Genomic DNA, 18,679 nt, shown 5'->3' with positions numbered 1-18,679 from the left:
ATTCACCGAGACCTTTGGACATCTTTTGATGTCTCTTTGGACATACCATCTTGTTACATTTTAATATCATGATATATGGTTCCATCTTGAGTATCCGGACATCCCTATGTAGTACGGTATAAGCATTAAATGGACTAAATTCCTGTAAGAACCAAGTACTGCAAGTTCAAAAGCTCATGAGTGGAGTGACTCTTACTGATGGGGTCTCTGCAGAGGATGGGATCAGAGGGAATGCTGGGTAACCCGCTGCCTGCTGCGTTGACGGCACTGACCCTGAACTGGTACATGGAGCCCTCCAGCAGCCCGGTCACATCCCAGTTGTTTCCCAGTGGCAGCGCCCGGATGGGGTCGCGGGTGACGCGGGTCCAGCGTTTGGAGGTCGTTTCTTTCTTCTCCAGGACGTATCCAGTGATGGAGGAGCCGCCATCGTACTTAGGCTCCTCCCAGTTCACCGTCATGGATTCCAGGCAGACCTCAGTGACTGTGGGCTTATCACACTGACCAGGAACCGCTGAAGGAAGTGCAGAGTTCAGGAGTTAGAACACAAGAACTGAACTCTCAAAGTTTACCGAACAGACGATGAAGACTCACTGAAGAGGTTCCTGGCTTTCTCTGGCTCACTGAAAATAGGCGGACCCACTCCAAACTTGTTCTGAGCCATTACCCTGAACTCATACTCGTGGTTTTCTGTCAGACGCGTCACCACGTAGGCGCACTCTTTGGGGTTGTTGGACACATGAACCCATGACTTCCTGCTGTCCTCGCGCTTCTCCACCACGTAGTTGGTGATCTTTGAGCCTCCATCGTTGGTGGGAGGGTTCCAGGCCAGGCCAATCCTTTCCGCAAACACCTCGGTGAACTTCAGCGGACCCACGGGAGGCCCTGGGGGTCCTGAGAGGAACATAGACGGGTTTACAAAGGGTTTTACTTTGAGATCCAACACTCAAACACACTCTTAATAAAACTGAAGGCACTAAAATTCAAGGATTTGGTTGACCTCAAAACAACCAAAATCCGGTACCAGAGGGCTTCCAAAATAAGAGAAAAAAACACAATCTTAATTCAATCAAATGTTTACAGAGCACAGTCTGAAAGGATACTAGAGAGACAAAGAAAAAAAATAACTTATAACCTTGTGCAATGTACCTTTATTCAGATACGCGCTCTATACTATTCTACTGTTTTGTTTTCATGTATTTGCTCTGATTGAATAAAGAGGAAAAGTATGAATGAAGGGGCAGGGGCTAGATTAGTTTAATTAACTTCATCCTTTTTCTAAAAGCTATGATTACCTATGTTGCTGTTCATGTTGTCTCTTCATTTTTGTATTGCCTGAGTACTATGTATGTTAGATTTTCATTATTAATATTTTAAGTTCTTTTAATAAATAAATAAACAATAATCACATTAAAGAAACATAAAAAGAATAAAGAAAGTAATGTAGATTTATTATTTACGTGGTAAAAATGAAGTATTAAAACAAGTATCTGTATTAGAAATACATGAGGATATGAAACCAAACAGTGTATAAACAAAGTAGTGCACATTTTCAAGAAGAAAGTAAGATACATAACCAGTAAATACATGTATATAATCACTGGTATAATGACAATAACCACTTCTTCCCTTTAGACGTGTGAATAGCTTTCTTTCTTTGTGAACAATAATGAATAGAATCATTGTTCTTACCGAGCACAGCCAGTTTGATGTCCTTGGTGACGGAGCCCAGGCTGTTGGTGGCAGTCAGGCTGTAGGTGGCACTGTGGAGCCTGCTGGCCTGTTGGATAAGCAGCGTGCACTTGTCGTGCGTCACCAGTTTGCTGACGTGCTGGTCGTATGTCACGGGCATCCTCTCCTCGGGCTTGGCGGCGTTGCCTTTGCACCAAGTCAGCGTTGGGAATGGACAACCGCCCACCTTAGCCATCAGGCTGACGTCACAGCCCTCCTCGCCCTCCAGAACCTCCCGCATGTCGATGGTGGGAGCGCCTGCACAGCCAGGACAGACACGTTATTACACTCATCTGAGACATGTATGGTTATCTCTCAGTGAGACTATACAGATGTACGGGGGCTCACATGTTTGATCTTTGATAACCAGGGGGCCGGCGGTGGCCGAGGGTCTGCTCGGTCCGGCAGCGTTCACGGCCTTCACCCTGAACTCATACTCTCCTCCCTGAACAAACGGTGAGTTAATCAACACAGGAGGATTCTTTATAAACTTTGTCTGACAAACGTACACAGAGCAAACATAAAGACTGTGAGACACAGGGAGAGGTCGCCAGGTGCCTTCAAGAAAATAAGAATATTTTTTGAACAATTCGTGACACTTCTTGCTTATTTTTAAGCTTTTTCTTCAACTACACCAAACTTTCCATATTTTAACCTATTTTCATCACTTTTTCTCCTTTTAATGCATTTTTGCTACATTTCTCCCATTTCTGACACTTTTACATCACATTTCAATAACATTTCTACACATTTTTCCACTTTCCAGACATATTCAGCACTTATAAACCCTTTCCACCACTTTTCCACCTAATATCACATATATTGACCCATTATTGTCACTTTTAACCTCATTTCACCATATTTTATGATGATTTTTGCCAATTTAATTACATTCACAATTTTTCATCCCCATCATTTGAAAGTTTAAAGTAATTGTTCCAATATGATACTTCACCACTTTTTCTGTCTATTTTTGTCCACTTCAATTTACAACTTCTAACCAATTTCTGTGGTTTTTAAAATCTCATTTCACCACCTTTTCCACCATCTTTGGTCACTTTGAACCATTTTATTAGTGATTAAAACTAAATACTATGGTGCAAATAACAGTAAACGTTCCTGGATAACAGTGGATATTATTCAGATGAATAAATAAATGTGGTTATCACAGATTCATAGAACAATGGACCATCATTTTACTGACTTTATGGATGGACCCCAAAAATCTCTCCCCTTTATTCCCCCTTATAGATGGTCCTGTCTCCACATGACTGTTCTTCAATGTTCATGTCTGTGTTCAACCCATAGACCAGGGATCTGCAACCTTTACTCTCAAAGGAGCCATTTTGTCTCATCTCACCTGGATTAAAGTCCTGGAGCCAGAAAAAAAACCTTCTCAATGAAGACAATACATTGAATGAAATTCTATACAGTTAAAATGACATAGAATAATGTTTGATTTCATGATTTGATTTATATTGATCATGTAAATGGCAACTTAAAAACAGATTAAAATAAAATGAAATAAATTAACATCAAGAAATAACAACTAAACATTATCTTGCATCTTCAAATTCTTACACATCTCAGTTTACATGAACACAATGTTTATAAAGAAGATTTTTATAGTTAATGTATATGAAAGTCTACAAAAAGTAACATGAATATAATAACACATGATCATGTGATCAACACATGCTAATTACTCATTTCTTACCACACATAAAACATACATATTTAACCTGTACATTGGTGGTTAAATGAATCTGTTCCCACACAATTAAAATCTGTATTTTCTTCCAGAAATAGTGTTTTTGTTGGTTTAGTTTCTTACCAGGGATTTAAAACTTAAGGTTAGTCACAGGTGGAGGAAAGTTGATGGTCTGTAGATGTTGTAGGAGGTGAAGTAGGAATGTGCTGAGTCATTGTACAACCTGATTAATTTTAGGTTAATAAATTGGTATATCTTGATTTTATTTGTCATTAATCATTAATAGTTTCTGTAAAAAATAACTATTTATTTCAATAGTTTTTTTTAAAGCTATAGGGAGCCATTGCAAAAGAGTCAAAGAGCCACATGAGGCTCCAGAACCACAGGTTGCTGACCCCTGCCATAGACCGTAAAAAGAATGGACGGGACAAGCTCCCAGTGGAGTGAAGCTTTTATTGTTAGAGCTCCTCCTGCTGACTGGCTGTAGTATAAGTCATAAGCCCCGCCTCCTCAATGATAACAGATGGAATGTGGGTCAAACTGTTGAAAACGTTGAAATACTCGTCATATCATTTTTTTTCCAAAGCTAAACTCTGCTGTGATCATTAGTTATTATCACCATATATTGTGTTCAAGTGCTAATTTTTCTGTGAACTTTGTTTTAAATAAGTTATTTGAGGCTGAAAAACGGTATTTGACATCATATATATATGACTTCAAGAATGTTGAGTGGGAACTATGGAGGACATCACATCTATTTGTTTTATAGTCTATGGTTCAACCACCTTCAGCTACAGTAGGGGTCCCCGCTCTCTGGAACCTTTATTTTGAGGGTCGCAGGTTGAGAACCACTGATCAAAATGATAAGTTACTAAAGACCAAATGTCCTTTCATGTATATGTACAGTATGTATGTACATATGTTGTGGCTTGTAATCTCACCGATACCAACTATTCTGTTCATTAATTTATTTCATTTCCTAAATAGAATGACCTCGCTGAGAGTTCCCGGTTCAAATCCTGGACAAGCCTCCACTTTGTCAAAACTGAACTTACTACTGTGTTTACCCTTTGATGAAATCCTGTTAAATGTTAGCAGACTGACCTCCTTCAGGTCCTCCACCTGGAAGCTGAGCTCCTCCACGTCTCTCTTGTTGCATTGCTTCCACGTCTCCTTCTCCTTCCCGCTGCTGTCCCAGCTCAGACGCTCAATCACGTAGTGAGTCACGGGAGAACCACCGTTGTTCTTCGGGGCTTCCCAGCTCAGCGTGACCGTGTTTTTGGTCACCAGGTTAACCTTCACCTTGGTGGGGGGGTCGGGGGGGTCTGATGGGGGGGGACACACACAGGACTTAGAGCACTGTGATGGTAGGGTTACCTCTCAGCGGTCACAGGGACTCACAGATGGGGTCTTGGGCTCGAGTCAGCTCAGAAGTGACGGTGAAGGGACCAAAGCCCAGTCTGTTTTCAGCCCGAACCCTGAACAGGTAGTCTTGACCCTCCAGCAGACCTGGAACCACAAAGGCCTGACTGGCACAGGCAGCGTTCACCTGAGGACACACAGTTCGATCAAATTAGGGTGATTCTACAAGACAGAGCAGCATTCTAACGTATATAACATCTTCTCAGGTCCAGGGTCTCTAACCTTGGTCCAGGCTTTGTCTCTCATAGATTTCTTCTCGATGAAGTAGCTCTTGATCCGCTCTCCTCCATCCGTGTCTGGAAGTTTCCAGATGATCCTCATAGTGGACCGAGTGATGTCGGTCACTCTCAGGTCCTTCGGAGGCCCAGGCACATCTGCAACAAACACACAAATACACAGTTACACATTGGAGCACTAACAAGATCATAGAATCTAGAATAGCCCCTAGACCCAATCCAAACATCCAAACATGGCTAGTCTTATAGCTGGTTCTTGTAGATGTTTTCAGATGCTGACACTGTGAGAACGAGTCAGAACGTACCAAGGACCACCACCCTCACGTTGACGTGTTTCTGTCCCGACTTGTTCTTCGCGGTGATAGTGTAACGTCCAGAGTGGCTCCTCAGACTGACTGGGACGACCACGACTGACGTGCTGTCTGTGGACTCCACCTGAGAACGAGCACAGTTAGAGGTCCAGCAGCACACTGATGACTTATACTCTTCATGTTTCTCAACTAACGATGAGACTTTTACGTCTCAATAACAAACAATACACTTTAAATCCTCCAATCATTAATGAAACCTTTGAATGTTTCAGAACATTCAGCAGAGAAACGTCCCATGGCTCACCTCCGAGTCTGTAGGCAGAGTGTGTAGTTTGTTCTTCTTGTGAGACTTGGCCTTGCCATCAAAGTCCCAGGTCACTTTGGGGACGGGCCGACCAAAGATAGTGGCAGGGATCCTGAAAGGGTCTCCGGCTCTGATACAGGCCAGTTCCTCAACCAGGATATTGATGGAAATGGATGGACGGACTGTGAGGACAGACGGGCAACGTTACAACACAGCAGTGACACGTTATGATTGATTTGGAGCACAGACGTACGCTGGACGTCCTGGATCAGGACATCAGTGGTGCGCGGACTGGGATCAGACTCTCCGATGGCGTTGACGGCGATGATCCTGAAGCGGTACTTCTTGAGCTCCCTCAGGCTGGGCACGGTGTACTCAGTGGTTGGATGCAGAGTGCCGGGGTCAGTCACTCTTACCCAGGTGGGCGAGCCCTCGTCCTGGATCTGTACGATGTAGCCTTGGACGGGGCTTCCTCCGTCGCTGTCCGGGGGCTTCCAGGACAAGGTGACGCTGTGGTTGTTCTTATCCGCCACCACGGGGGCCGCGGGCATGCTGGGAGGAGCTGGGAAACACAAAGAAACTAATTTAAGCCAGGAAAACGCTGAAAAACTAGTTTAAAACTGCAACATTTCTCACTGATTCGGTCAACGGCGAAGGCGGTGTCAGACGGAGAGCTGAACGGACCCATTCCTGCTGAGTTACTGGCTGCTACTCTGAACTCATACTCCAACCCCTCAAACAGACGAGTCACCTGGAAGACAAAGAGCAGGGAAAATTAGAGAGCACTAACACAACAACACATAAAACAAAAACAAATATACACAAAATACATAAAAAGATACACAACGAACAAAACAATGAGAAACAAACAAACTGATAGAGACAGCAGTCGTTGAGTACTGACTAGTTTACTGGTAATCCTGAGTGGTTATTCCTCACCTGGTATTCCCAGCCCTTCACACCTCTCTTGGTCACAGGCATCTTGTTGACCTTGGCCCAGTAGTCCGTCCCCCTCTCTCTCTTCTCCAGCCAGTACCCAATGATGGCCGAGCCCCCGTTGTCCATGGGTGGCTCCCAGCTCAGTGTCATGGAGGTCTTGGCGTACTCTGTGATGGTGGCCTTCTCTGGGGGTCCGGGCAGGCCAAAGGGATCTATGATCTGGACTTCCTCTGAGGTGCAGGGGTCAGAGATACCGTAGCGGTTTTGTGCTCGGACTCTGAAGGTGTAGCTCTTCTTGTTCTCGAGCTCCCACACCTGCAGCAGAGTCAGAGTGAGAGTGAGAGCCGGCCCTGAGCCCTCACCTGTCCAGTTCCTGTAGGAGGACCCACCCCAAACTTCCTGTCCACGATGCTGGTGTTGACCTCCACCCACTCGGGCAGGGCCTCCAGGCCCTCTTCAGGCTCCTTCTGCGTCATGTCCTTCTTCTCCAAGATGTAGTTGGTCAGCTCGCTGCCTCCGTCATCCAGCGGGGCATCCCAGGTGAGGTAACAGGACCCGGCCCGGATGTTGGACACAGCAACGTTCCTCGGCGGCAGGGGTTGGTCTGAGGGAGGGGTTTACCACCACCATCTTATTCAAACATTCTATCAAAAACCTACTGCTTAATAAATAATAAAATAATGGATGCTTTTTCTTTTGTTTTTTTGTAATTTTTTTACTTTTTTTGAAGTTAATGTTTTTCTTTTCCTGTTTTCTACTTCCTACGTCTTCTAATTTTTGCTGTCTTGACTTTATTTTCTCTTCATTTTATTTTTATTTTTTCTCTTTAGTTAAAGTTTAAATGTTATACTAGGAGCCTTCTTCTTCTTCCTGTTCTTTTTTTTTCCTTCTTCCAATTTCTGTGAATATCTCTCCACTGTTTGATGTTATTATGTTTTGTTGTATTTTAAATGGAGCCAAAAAAATTAAAAATTTATTTAAAATTAAATTAATTAATTCACATTCCCATTAGAGCAGGGGTGTCAAACTCATTTTAGTTCGGGACCAGAAACACAGTAAATTGATCTCTAGATGTTTTTGCAGGAAAATGAGTAATTTCAACATTATTGTTCCTTAGTTTACACTTCTACTTATATATAAAATACTAAATTGACAATATCCCATAAATAAGAGACAGATATCAGTCCCAACAGAATCTACACTTTACATTTCCTACATTTGTGACCAATTTCTATTTAATTAAGGAACATATTATGTAATAATTTGAGAAATATTGAAGGATTTTGTAAGAATTTAGTTTAACATTAAAAATGACTGCAATGATGTTACATAAGCACCGGGAAAACTGCTTTTTCATTTACACAATGATTCATGTTTTCTAATTTTTCTTTTATCCGCGGGCCGAACTGGATGCTCCAAAGGACCATATTTGGCCACTGTGTGTGTGTGTGTGTGTGTGTGTGTGTGTGTGTGTGTGCTCACCCAGCACCATTACAGTGACGGTGTGGTGAGCTGAACCCATGCTGTTGGAGGCGGTGATGGTGAAGCAGCCGCGGTGCCTCCTGTTGGTGGCTGAGATGGACAACGTGCTCTTACAGTTGAGACGTCCCGTCACCACGGTGTCGATCTGCAGCGGCTCGCTGGGTTTGTCCAACAGAACGTCATCGTGGGTCCACTCGATCTTAGGGATGGGCAAGCCCAGGACGTCCGCCGGGATCTCGATGGGTTCCCCCTTCTTCACGGTGATGCAGTCGGCTTTGAAGTGTTTGAGCAGGTGGACCTCAGGGGCCACTGGAGGAGGAGATTTATATTCATTTATTTATTTATTTGTTTGCACATACAAAATATTCATAGAAATCCATCAAACATTTGTAACATAGATGTGGTGGTAGCGTTAAGAACACCACAGGGTCTTATAAAGCCACCTCACCAACTACAAGTAAGCAATTTACATTTACAAAGCAACAAATAAATATTAAAAATGTTACTTTTCCACAACATCTGTAAATGCTTTTTTAAAACAGTTCAAAGTGGATATAGATTTCAGAGTCTGAGGTAAATGGTTCCAAAGTGATGGTACCTCTATATTTCAAAGTCCGTTGGTTAATTAAAGTTCTGTAAAGTTATTTAACTCCCAAATAGAATGTGACATGTTGACATCCTCGGGTCCTTAACCCTGGTCTAAAACGCTAAAAATCTGGTTTCAATTTAGGAAACATTCCCACATTACCCATCTTTCCTTATTCTCTCATTTGTCTAATAATCAGCTTTTTCTACCGTCATTAATTGACTCTGCATTTCAAACTTGGCATAAATGTGGCCTGATTTTTAAGAGACCTTTTCGTCAAAGGAACTTTACTGTAATTCTAAACACTACAGAGAATTCATACTTTACCTAAATACTGTTTTTTCAGATTTCTTCAAATTAGAAGTTTTGTTAAGAGACACTTTAAACCCCCACAATCTAAAAGTATAATAAAGGAAATACTAGCATTACATCCTCACACAAAAGGCAACATTTCAAAAGTTTACATCAAAATTCAGAGTATTAACTAAACTAAACTAAAGGATCCTGGGAAAGGAACCTATAAGTACTGAAATCACTGAGAGGCTTCGTATTCACAGATCCTCTATTTGTATTAAACACAAACTAATGACATTACTAATTACTCAAATAAAAAACTTTACAAGTTCTATGCTAATATCAGCTCTGCATGTTTAAGCTGTAAATTAGGTCCGGCTACTTTGGGACATATATTCTGGAATTGTGAATCATTGAAAAGTCTTTTTGATGTTATTTCTCATGTATGCAGGAAATAAATTCCACCTCCCCCACTTGTGTCCATCTTTGGGATTCTTTCCCCTGAAATCACTGTTTTCAAATGTGTTAGTTCAGTTTTAAAAGGAGATAAAGTTATTTAACTTCCATTAAAAAGTGAGTTTCCAAACAGTATGTGACACTAAAGGGATAGCGAGAGAGTTGGTACCTTCATCGTCCTGGATGATGACGTTCAGAGGAATGGAGGGCTCGCTCTCTCCCATCAGGTTGACACATTTGATCCTGAACTCATACATCCAGGCGTCCTCCAGGCCGTCCACCGTCATGGTGAAGTCGGGGCAGGGCTCCTTGTTGCACGGCTCAAAGTCCTGCTGGTCCTGACGCTTCTTCTCCACCAGGTAACCGATGATGGGGCTGCCGCCGTCATTACGGGGAGGCTTCCAGGACAGCGTGAGGGAGTCCTTGGTGCGCTCTGTGTAATGGAATTTCTCTGGGTAGGAGGGGGGGCCTGTAGACCAGCACAGGAACCGTTAGTTTAAGAAGGAAGCAGCTATTGTAGAGCTTAGCGTAACGTCCTTGATAGACTCACCCTGAGGGTCCACTGCCAGGATGGGAGCCAGTTCCACGGGCGGACCCAGGCCGTACTTGTTCTTCGCAATGACCCTGAACAGGTACTCCTTTCCCTCCACGATGCCCATGCACTCACACTTGGACGAGATCGTCTCCACCGGCTGCCTCCACGTGTGCCCTTTGGGGTCTCTGCGCTCCACCAGGAAGCCCGTCAGGTCGCTGCCGCCGTCGTCCTTGGGGTCGTCCCAGTTCAGGAAGATCATTTTACGGGTCACCACCACTGGTTTCAGGTCAGTGACTGGTCCGGGGACGTCTGTGAAAAAAAACTGTCTCATGTTAAATCCACCTTTCCTGTCCTGTGTCACATGACGTTAGAGGCTCTTCATGTGTCAGCAGACTCTGAATAACTATCACTGAACCTGACTAACACACCTCGTCCAATCAAAGGACTTTCTTTATTCCATTTTCTAGTTCCAGTTTCTACCTTTGATAATGTTTCTGTATTATGATTTCCTAATATCTTTCTTCTAATGACCTAATTAGTAAACGCTCCTGATCAGATGGACACTGACCTACGACCTCCACTCGGCTCCAGGCTGACTTGGTTCCGCTGGGGTTGCAGGCAGAGATCAGGTATTTTCCGCAGTCTTTCCTCTGGACGTTCTTGATGTGCATGATGCTGTCGTTGCCCTCGGAGAGGATCTCAACGCGCTCTTTGTCGAGTTTCTTGCCCTCGATGGTCCAGGTGATAGTCGGGTAGGGTTTCCCTGTGACGGTGGCAGGAATGTTCAGCGTCTCTCCGGCTCTAATGGTTATGCCGTTCTTCACGGAAAGATCCATTTCAATGTGGGGGATCTCTGTAAGAAAACACAGAGGGTAGGGAATAAAACTCTGAACCGTCTTTAGACACCCGTTAAATCCCAGAACTCTGCTGAGGCGGACCTGCAGGGTTCCTGACGAACACGGATTCTGTGAATCCCGGAGTCCCCTCCCCTTCAGCGTTGCAGGCGATGACTCGGATCTGGTACTTGGCTCCTTCTCTCACTCCGTACACAGTGAAGTTCCTGGTCTTCCAGGGTCGTTCAGTAGACCTGGACCAGTCTTTGGTACCGGCCATAACCTGGAAATGACACAGTAACAGCCTTTACCGTCATGGACTGACTAACCTCTCCCACAGGTACAACAAGGTTTGGTCAAATAACATTGTGACAATTTTGACATTTCCAAACATTTCTACACCTGAACTCAACTCCAGGCTCCAGGAACAAAGAGGAGTTAGTCACCAAAAACTGCTGAAAACCGTCTCAAAACTAGTTTGAAATACCATTTAATTAAACAACCACAACAGACCTAGACACAAACTAGTCCAAACTAACTTCCATTGGACGAAGTATAATTAAATTGTTAAAAACCTGTTGCATGGAGTGCTGCATGAGTTTCTTGTGTTAGAACGTTGCTTGAAAAAACGTGTTGCCTCCCTGGTCTCCATTAAAAGCAACACAATTTCCAGGTCTAAATGGTGAACTGGACTTCTCTCCGTTTTTGTAGCTTGTCATCTACAGCTTTTCTGGGCTCTAATTTAATACATGTTTAGAACATCTCTATGTATAAACCCTGTATTTTTCATGTTCTTAAACATCACTGAATGAACTACTCTACAGATTTTAATTGTAATTGTGTACCCATTCACTTGGTCATGTGACCTGTTGAAAATCTTTAAAGGAAGTAGCTTGGCAGCCATTTTGTCCCTGCACTGATGAAGGCCTGTTAGGCTGAAACATGTTGGCATGGTTTTTATGATTAAATAGCCCTCATGGCTTTTTAACTACAGTCTCTCTGAATGCCTCTGATCTTTTTAAACTATAATTAAATTGTCTTTGTTTGAATTATATTTTTAATTGGTCCTAAACCAGCACACCTGATAACTGATGTCTCATCTACATGTCCAATTTGCACTGGTTTGGACTGGAAATGTACAAATATAAACACTGGTGGTGTTTGCTGCCCCCTGCTGGTCTCGTGTGGACACATCAGGAACTGCAGATTTATTACATTGTTTGTTGGTCCCTAAAGGTCTCACCTTGTCCACATGGTAACCCAGGATCTCTCCTCCACCGTTATCAGTGGGAGGGTCCCATTCCACTTCTATGGAGTGGTCGGTGGTCGACGCCACTCGGGGGATCGGAGGTCCCGGAGGAACTGAAGAGAGACACAAACATGAGTAAAGTCATCAAACGAACAGTTCCTCCAGCTTCAAACCAGATCTGAGATCTGCACGTGATGAAAGCAGTGGCGCTCGGGTACGTACGGATCGGAACTTGGGCTGTCTTCGGCTCTGACGGAACACTGAACTTTCCTGGTCCAGCCTCGTTTTCTGCTGCTACTCTGAAGATGTACGTCATTCCTTCCAGGAGCCCGTCCACCTGCAGCTCAGTGCCGGGAGCCAAGTTCCTGAGAAACACCAGCAGAGACAATACACTCTTTACCACAGGTTCCTTTACTGGTGTGTTGAGTCAGTCTGTGCAGCTGTCGCTACATATTCCTTCCCTGGTGTCTTTTCCAGGAACAGGTAAAAAAATGTGAACATTTTTTGGGGTTTTATTTGTGTTTTTTGATGTAGTTTGTGTTGTTCCTGTAAATTAGTTGTTGTTTTGCCTATTTGGAGTTACTTTGATAACTTTGCAGTAATTTTGTGTGTTTTTGTTGTCATGCTGTGTTCATAGTGTCTTTTCAGAGTGGGAGATAAGGAAACTTGGAGATGTTCTCCTGCCTCTGAAATATCAGTTACCGATAGTAAATGTGCCATCTTTGAGTCGACGTATCGCTTCAGGTTGTTTAATCGGGTCAATAAAAAAGCAGAATGCCAATAACGTAAGTTCTCTCCTCACCTGTTGGCTCGAGCCCAGTGCGAGCTGTTGATCTCACGGCGCTCCACCCAGTATCCCAGGATGGGGCTGCCGTTGTCGTTGGGCGGCTCCCATGCGACTACCATGCTGTGAGCCGTGATGTCTTTGGTGTTGGGTTTCTCTGGAGCCTCTGGAGGTTCTGAGTCACAGAAACATCACACAGGCTTAGTACATTTGAAGCAGGAGATATGTTTGTATGTTCCACAGCGGTAGAACTACCAAAGGGGTTCCTGGCGATGTGAGGCTTGGACACACAAGGCGGTCCGGCTCCGAACTTGTTCTCAGCGAACACTCTGAAGATGTACTCCTTCTTCTCGATGAGTTTGGGCACGAGGTATCGCAACCCTCTGAAGGTGGAGGTGACACAGCTCCAACCGAACTCCAGCTTAGAGTTGTCCTTCTTCTCCAGCGTGTAGTTCAAGATCTCACTGCCACCGTCATCCAAAGGAGGATCCCAGTGACACACGGCTGAGTTCTTCCTCACCTCCTCCAAACGGAAGTTCACCGGAGGCCCCGGGGTGTCTGTGAGGGCCACAAACAACTCTTACTATTCATCATTTCTAACTTCTAGGACCAAGAAAGCATTAAAAAACACAACAGTTAGGTTTAAATGAACAGGTACAGGTCTGTGCAGCAGGTGTCTTATATTTCCTTCTAAAGATGTCAAAGAACAGAGATGAGAACGATGCAAACATGGTCTGAGGTTGACTGTAGTTGGGTTTCAATTACAAAAGTTCACAAAATAAAAGCAATATTTCTAAATGTCGACAAAGTCTAATGTGTGTTTGAAGGTCTTTCCATTGAAGGTTGTTTTGGGGGAGGAGCCTGGTAACTGGTGAAATCTCATCCTGTGAGACTTCTCTGCATTCAAAGGTTGTTTCACTTCTAAGGTGGCACTAATCATTATTAAGTCTAATGCTAAGAAATGTCTGGGTCTCCTCTTCTGTCCACACGTACCACGGCATGTTTTCTCACAGAGAAGTGGTCATGTGACCAGGTATGTCACGTCCTATGAAGTGCATTTGCGGAAAAAAGTGTTTCCATGGCTCTTTTGCAAAACATTTCAATTTTGAAAAGTCTGAAAAACCTCCTAATGAAAGCATAAAAACTTTTTAGCAAGATTTGAGTGTTTTTTCGAAATTCAGGTGTTTCCATCACCATTTTTTATTGAGATAATTAGATTTTGCACATTTCCAAGGGTAATGGAAACGCAGCTTCTGTTTGTCTGATTCTAACTACTGCTGTTTCACATGAACTCGTGTAAATGTTTTCATGGCTGTGTGAAGCTCACCGAGCACGTTGACCTCACAGGTAGCTGAGGCAATGCCGTGGCTGTTCTTCACCTTCACCATGTAGACTCCGTGGTCAGGACGTACAGAGTCCTTAATGACCACCGATGACATGCCTCTGTGGCTGTTATCGATGGTCAGACGCTCGTTAATGGTTGGATAATCCAACTCCTCCATCTCTGGCTCTGCCACTTCCTCCTTCTTCTCCTCTCCTTCTTTCTTCTCCTCTTCCTCCTTCTTCTCCTCTTCTTTCTTCTCCTCTTCTTTCTTCTCCACCTTCTTCTTCAGGGGTTTTTCGGGCCTCTTGCGGAGTGGCTCGGGGCTAATAACATGGTTGTTCCAGTACCAGGTAATCTCTGGGTAAGGGGCCCCAGAGATGTTTGCATCCAGGCAGATCTCCAGGCCTCGCTTCACATTCAGGCCAGACTGGAGGCTGCCGCTCAGGAACACCTTTGGAGCATCTGTGGTAGAGAAGCACAAGACCAGGACTTTAAAGAGAAGGACCAAACCTACACACGTCCTAGAGTCTGTCCACACAAAGCAAACTAAGAGAAAGTAAAACTCTAAAACATTCATCTGTACGTTTCACCGTTAAATCAAACCCTCATTTGTTACTTTCTTGCTCCAAAGAGACAGAAAACGATTCTATTGTCCTCACCGATGGCGTCAGAGATCTTGACAAACAGTGTGCTGCGTGACGGCTCGCTGACACCGGCCGCATTTTCAGCTCGGACTCTGAAGGCGTAGTTCTTGCCCTCGCTCAGTCCTCGCACCGTGTACGACAGGACAGGAACCAGGAAGTCGTTGCAGCGCTCCCACTTGTCCTCGCCCTTCAGTTGCCGCTCCAGGATGTAGCCCATGATCTTTGAACCACCATCGTACATTGGAGGCTTCCAGGTCAGCGTGATGGTGTTTGCCGTGGGGTTGTGCGTCTCCACGTCCACGGGGGGGTCGGGAGCATCTGAGAAGGTCAAAGATTGATTAGGAACGCATAGTGCAAGAGAAAAGAAAGAAGAAAGGACGAAGAGGAGGTTTCCTACGTTTCTGGTCCTCAGCGATGACCGGGTTGCGGAGCTCTATGAACTCTCCTCCTCCGATCTTGTTGACGGCCTGGACTCTGAAGTAGTACTCTCCATGAGGAATCAGGTCTTTGACATTCCAGCTCACTTTGTTTTCTCCAGACATCATGTTGACGTATGTCCTCCTTCCCGCCTCACGGCGCTGAAACAACAACAACCGGGAGATGATCAGAATGTGGCTCTGCTTTGGGATCATGACCCAGACGGATCTAAAACTAATACCACAATTCAGAAACTGATAATGAAGCCTCTCAGACCTGCAGGACAAAGTGCAGGATAGGAGAGCCTCCGTCGTAGTCTGGAGGATCCCAGCTGACTTTACAGGTGCTCTTGGTGATCTCAGAGGCTGTGATCTCCTTACAGGGACCAGGGAGACCTGCAAACACACAGAGGTGTCAGTAAAGCTCTGCAGCAGGTCGAAAGGGTGAAACATCACAGCGCAGCGCACCGATGACTTTAACATTGATGGTAGCACTGGCACTGCCCAGTTTGTTCTCCAGGGTCACTTTGTAGACGCCGGCATCGGAGTGAAGACTGCTGTCGACCTCTAGGTGACAGGAGAGGTAGTCCATCCTGAAAACACAAACAGATATCTACAGATCAAAGCTGATAGCACTGATCAACAGAAAGAGAGCTGTACTTTCTCTTTTTATTTATCCATCAGCTATTATATTAGTTACTGTAGTTAGTAGTTTATTTCTTCAGTCATCATAAACATTTAGAACACATCACATGTTTTCAGAGATCTTGTAAATTACAATAAGAAAACATGTTCTTTAAGTATTTCAAAAGCTAAATGATACCTGACCATTTCCAACTGTGACACTATTACCAAAGATGGCATATAATACAGTTACAGTAATACCAATGATGGTAACACATAAGCACAAAACTTCAACTTCAAGAATCAAAATTATGTTATGCATCCGTGATAAACTTCCTTTCTAATGATCTTCATTAAAGTGTACTGTACTTTTCCATGACTTTTAACTTTAAATAGTTTTGAAGCCCTTAAGTTGATTAGGTAAACCATTCCATAAATCACCTCCTTTGACTGATATACACCTCCTCATTGTATTAGCCATGGGTTTTTGTAGCATATCAGTTCCTCTGAGGTTGTATCTAGATTCTATTGTTTGAAACATATCTTGTAGACAGTGAGGAAGCATGAGGTTGTGTGCCTTGTACACAACTGCTGTGTAAACATCAACAAGATCATACAATTATAGATATTTAATCTAATAAAAAAGTGGATTTATTGGAGCCAGATATTCTGCATGGTGATCATTCTAATTGCATTATTTTGTAATACAAAAATAGGCTGTATATCTAGTTTTATAGGTATTATTGCACATTTCCACACAATAACTTAGGTATGGTAGTATGAGGGAATAGTACAGTATATAAAAAGCACTTTGATTCAGAGGTTTTAATTTGACATAATAAACCAAAAAGTTTAGAAATCTTAGTCTTTAGAATATTTCTGTGCACTTTCCGATTTAGCTTATTATCAATCTTGATTCCCAAAAACTTTATTACATACACCCTTTCAATTTCCACCTCCCCAATTTCAATTGTACATGGTTTGTTAACTTTCTTGTTTCCAAATACAATATATTTAGTTTTACGCAGATTTATAGTTTATTTACATCAAACCATTTTTTCAGTATCTTAAGTTCAGTTACCACTGTATTCATAAGCAGCTCAAGATCTTGTTCAGAACAATACAAACTGGTATCGTCAGCAAATAGGATACATTATAATTGGCTTAGGACTTCACTGATATCATTTATGTACATAATAAACAGTTTAGGTCCCAAAACGGAGCCCTGAGGAACACCGTGGGTTATTTTTGTCTCCACTGAATTTGTATTATTAATATGGATATAATGATATTGATCACTTAGATAACTTTTCAGCCAAGCATGTACTAAGCCCCTGACACCATAACTTTCTAATTAATTTAAAAGCAACAAATGCTCTATTGTGTCAAAGGCCTTGCTGAGGTCAATAAAAACAGCATACTCATAGATGTTGATATCTCTTCTATTAGTTCCATAACTGCCATTGAAGTGGACCTATTGGATCTAAAGCCGTACTGATGTTCACTTAACAGGTTATACTTTTCTACAAAGCTATCAAGTAGTTTAACAAATAATCTTTCCAGTATTTTTGAAAATTGCGGGAGTATTGAGATTGGTCTGTAATTGTTAAACTGATGCTTATCTCCACTTTTAAAAATAATTATAACTTTGGTGGTTTTCATTTTACTTTCAAAGATACCAGTTAGAAAAAACTGATTACAAATATACATAAAAGGAGTGTCAATATAATCAATGATATCTTTCACAAGGACCATAACTATGTCAAATCTGTTGATCTTTTAGTCTTAGTCTTAAAGGAATGTACAATTTCAATAATTTTGTTTTCACTAACGTTTTTAATGAAAAATGAATTGGGATTATCGTTTATATTTATTTCTTCAAAGTCTTTTGCATTGTTTGGCTGCACAATGTCATGAGCTAACTTAGGCCCAACACTGACAAAAAAAACTGTAAAATGTATTTGAGTTATTCACAATGAAATGATTTGAATATTCATTCAAACACCATCATATCAAACACCAAGCGGTTTAAAAAGTGCTTGGTCTCATAGGAAGTCCAAACTTTACAGTGGCTGAATACTCAGCAAAGATGAAGAACCTTCAGCTACAAACACTATAGACCGGATTCACTAATATGGTAAATAAAGGCTAGTAAATGTCCCTAAATCCTTTGGTGGCAGTGTTTCTTCAACTGCTGTGGATGAATTCACTAACATTGTGCCACTAATAGCGGCGCATATAGACGTGGTTGAGACCACCTTATTTAAATAAACATTTTTAACGTGGAGAGGTGAGTGCAAAATGACATTTGAAGAAGTTCAATTGGAGGCAGGTGGACTTCTCTGTCTGCTGCACAAATATTTATTGATGTAAAAAATAAAACAAACTAATAAAAATGTTGTTTAATAATCTTTAAAACCTATAGTTATTTTCCCTCTATTTTAATGTGTCTGCTCTACCAGAATTGTAACTTTGCTCTCATCAGTCCATGGAAAATATGACCCAGCAGGTCTGAGCTCCTGAGTAGTGCTCTCAGATGTGAACACTGTTAACTCTGTATAAACTGCGCAGCTGATCAGCTGATACTGGCCACACGAGAGTTTAACAGTGAAAACATGGAGCTCTGCACCACAGCGGACACACACACTGAACTCCACACGAGCAGCCTGAGGTGTACAGCTGTTTCTCTCCCTCACACACACTTTACTCTGCATTTTCTCATTCAGTGGTGTTAATATTGCCGATTGTTTTATGTCCATCATTTTCTTATACTAGAAAGGTTAACTGGAGCCTTTTTTTTG

The 18,679-nt window shown here is 42.8% G+C and overlaps 1 protein-coding gene across 1 annotated transcript in view; it reads right to left on the bottom strand.

The window, feature by feature from the left end:
- The window catches only part of ttn.2 (titin, tandem duplicate 2), a 214,246-nt gene that overhangs the window by 81,265 nt on the left and 114,302 nt on the right, over positions 1-18,679 (bottom strand). Inside the window, 27 exon segments of the mRNA XM_028435600.1 lie at positions 197-511; positions 592-891; positions 1,690-1,986; positions 2,077-2,173; positions 4,544-4,764; positions 4,841-4,988; positions 5,084-5,235; positions 5,403-5,532; positions 5,713-5,894; positions 5,966-6,274; positions 6,349-6,463; positions 6,652-6,966; positions 7,041-7,255; positions 8,134-8,442; positions 9,639-9,938; positions 10,020-10,313; positions 10,573-10,857; positions 10,943-11,120; positions 12,081-12,199; positions 12,309-12,451; positions 12,889-13,045; positions 13,126-13,428; positions 14,198-14,656; positions 14,854-15,156; positions 15,236-15,416; positions 15,532-15,650; positions 15,723-15,847. Of these exon segments, the coding sequence (XP_028291401.1) occupies positions 197-511; positions 592-891; positions 1,690-1,986; positions 2,077-2,173; positions 4,544-4,764; positions 4,841-4,988; positions 5,084-5,235; positions 5,403-5,532; positions 5,713-5,894; positions 5,966-6,274; positions 6,349-6,463; positions 6,652-6,966; positions 7,041-7,255; positions 8,134-8,442; positions 9,639-9,938; positions 10,020-10,313; positions 10,573-10,857; positions 10,943-11,120; positions 12,081-12,199; positions 12,309-12,451; positions 12,889-13,045; positions 13,126-13,428; positions 14,198-14,656; positions 14,854-15,156; positions 15,236-15,416; positions 15,532-15,650; positions 15,723-15,847 (6,071 nt within the window).

This window comes from Gouania willdenowi, chromosome 21, assembly GCF_900634775.1.
Source record: "Gouania willdenowi chromosome 21, fGouWil2.1, whole genome shotgun sequence".
NCBI classification, from domain to species: Eukaryota; Metazoa; Chordata; class Actinopteri; order Blenniiformes; family Gobiesocidae; genus Gouania; species Gouania willdenowi.
This window is presented reverse-complemented; position numbering and strand designations above follow the sequence as displayed.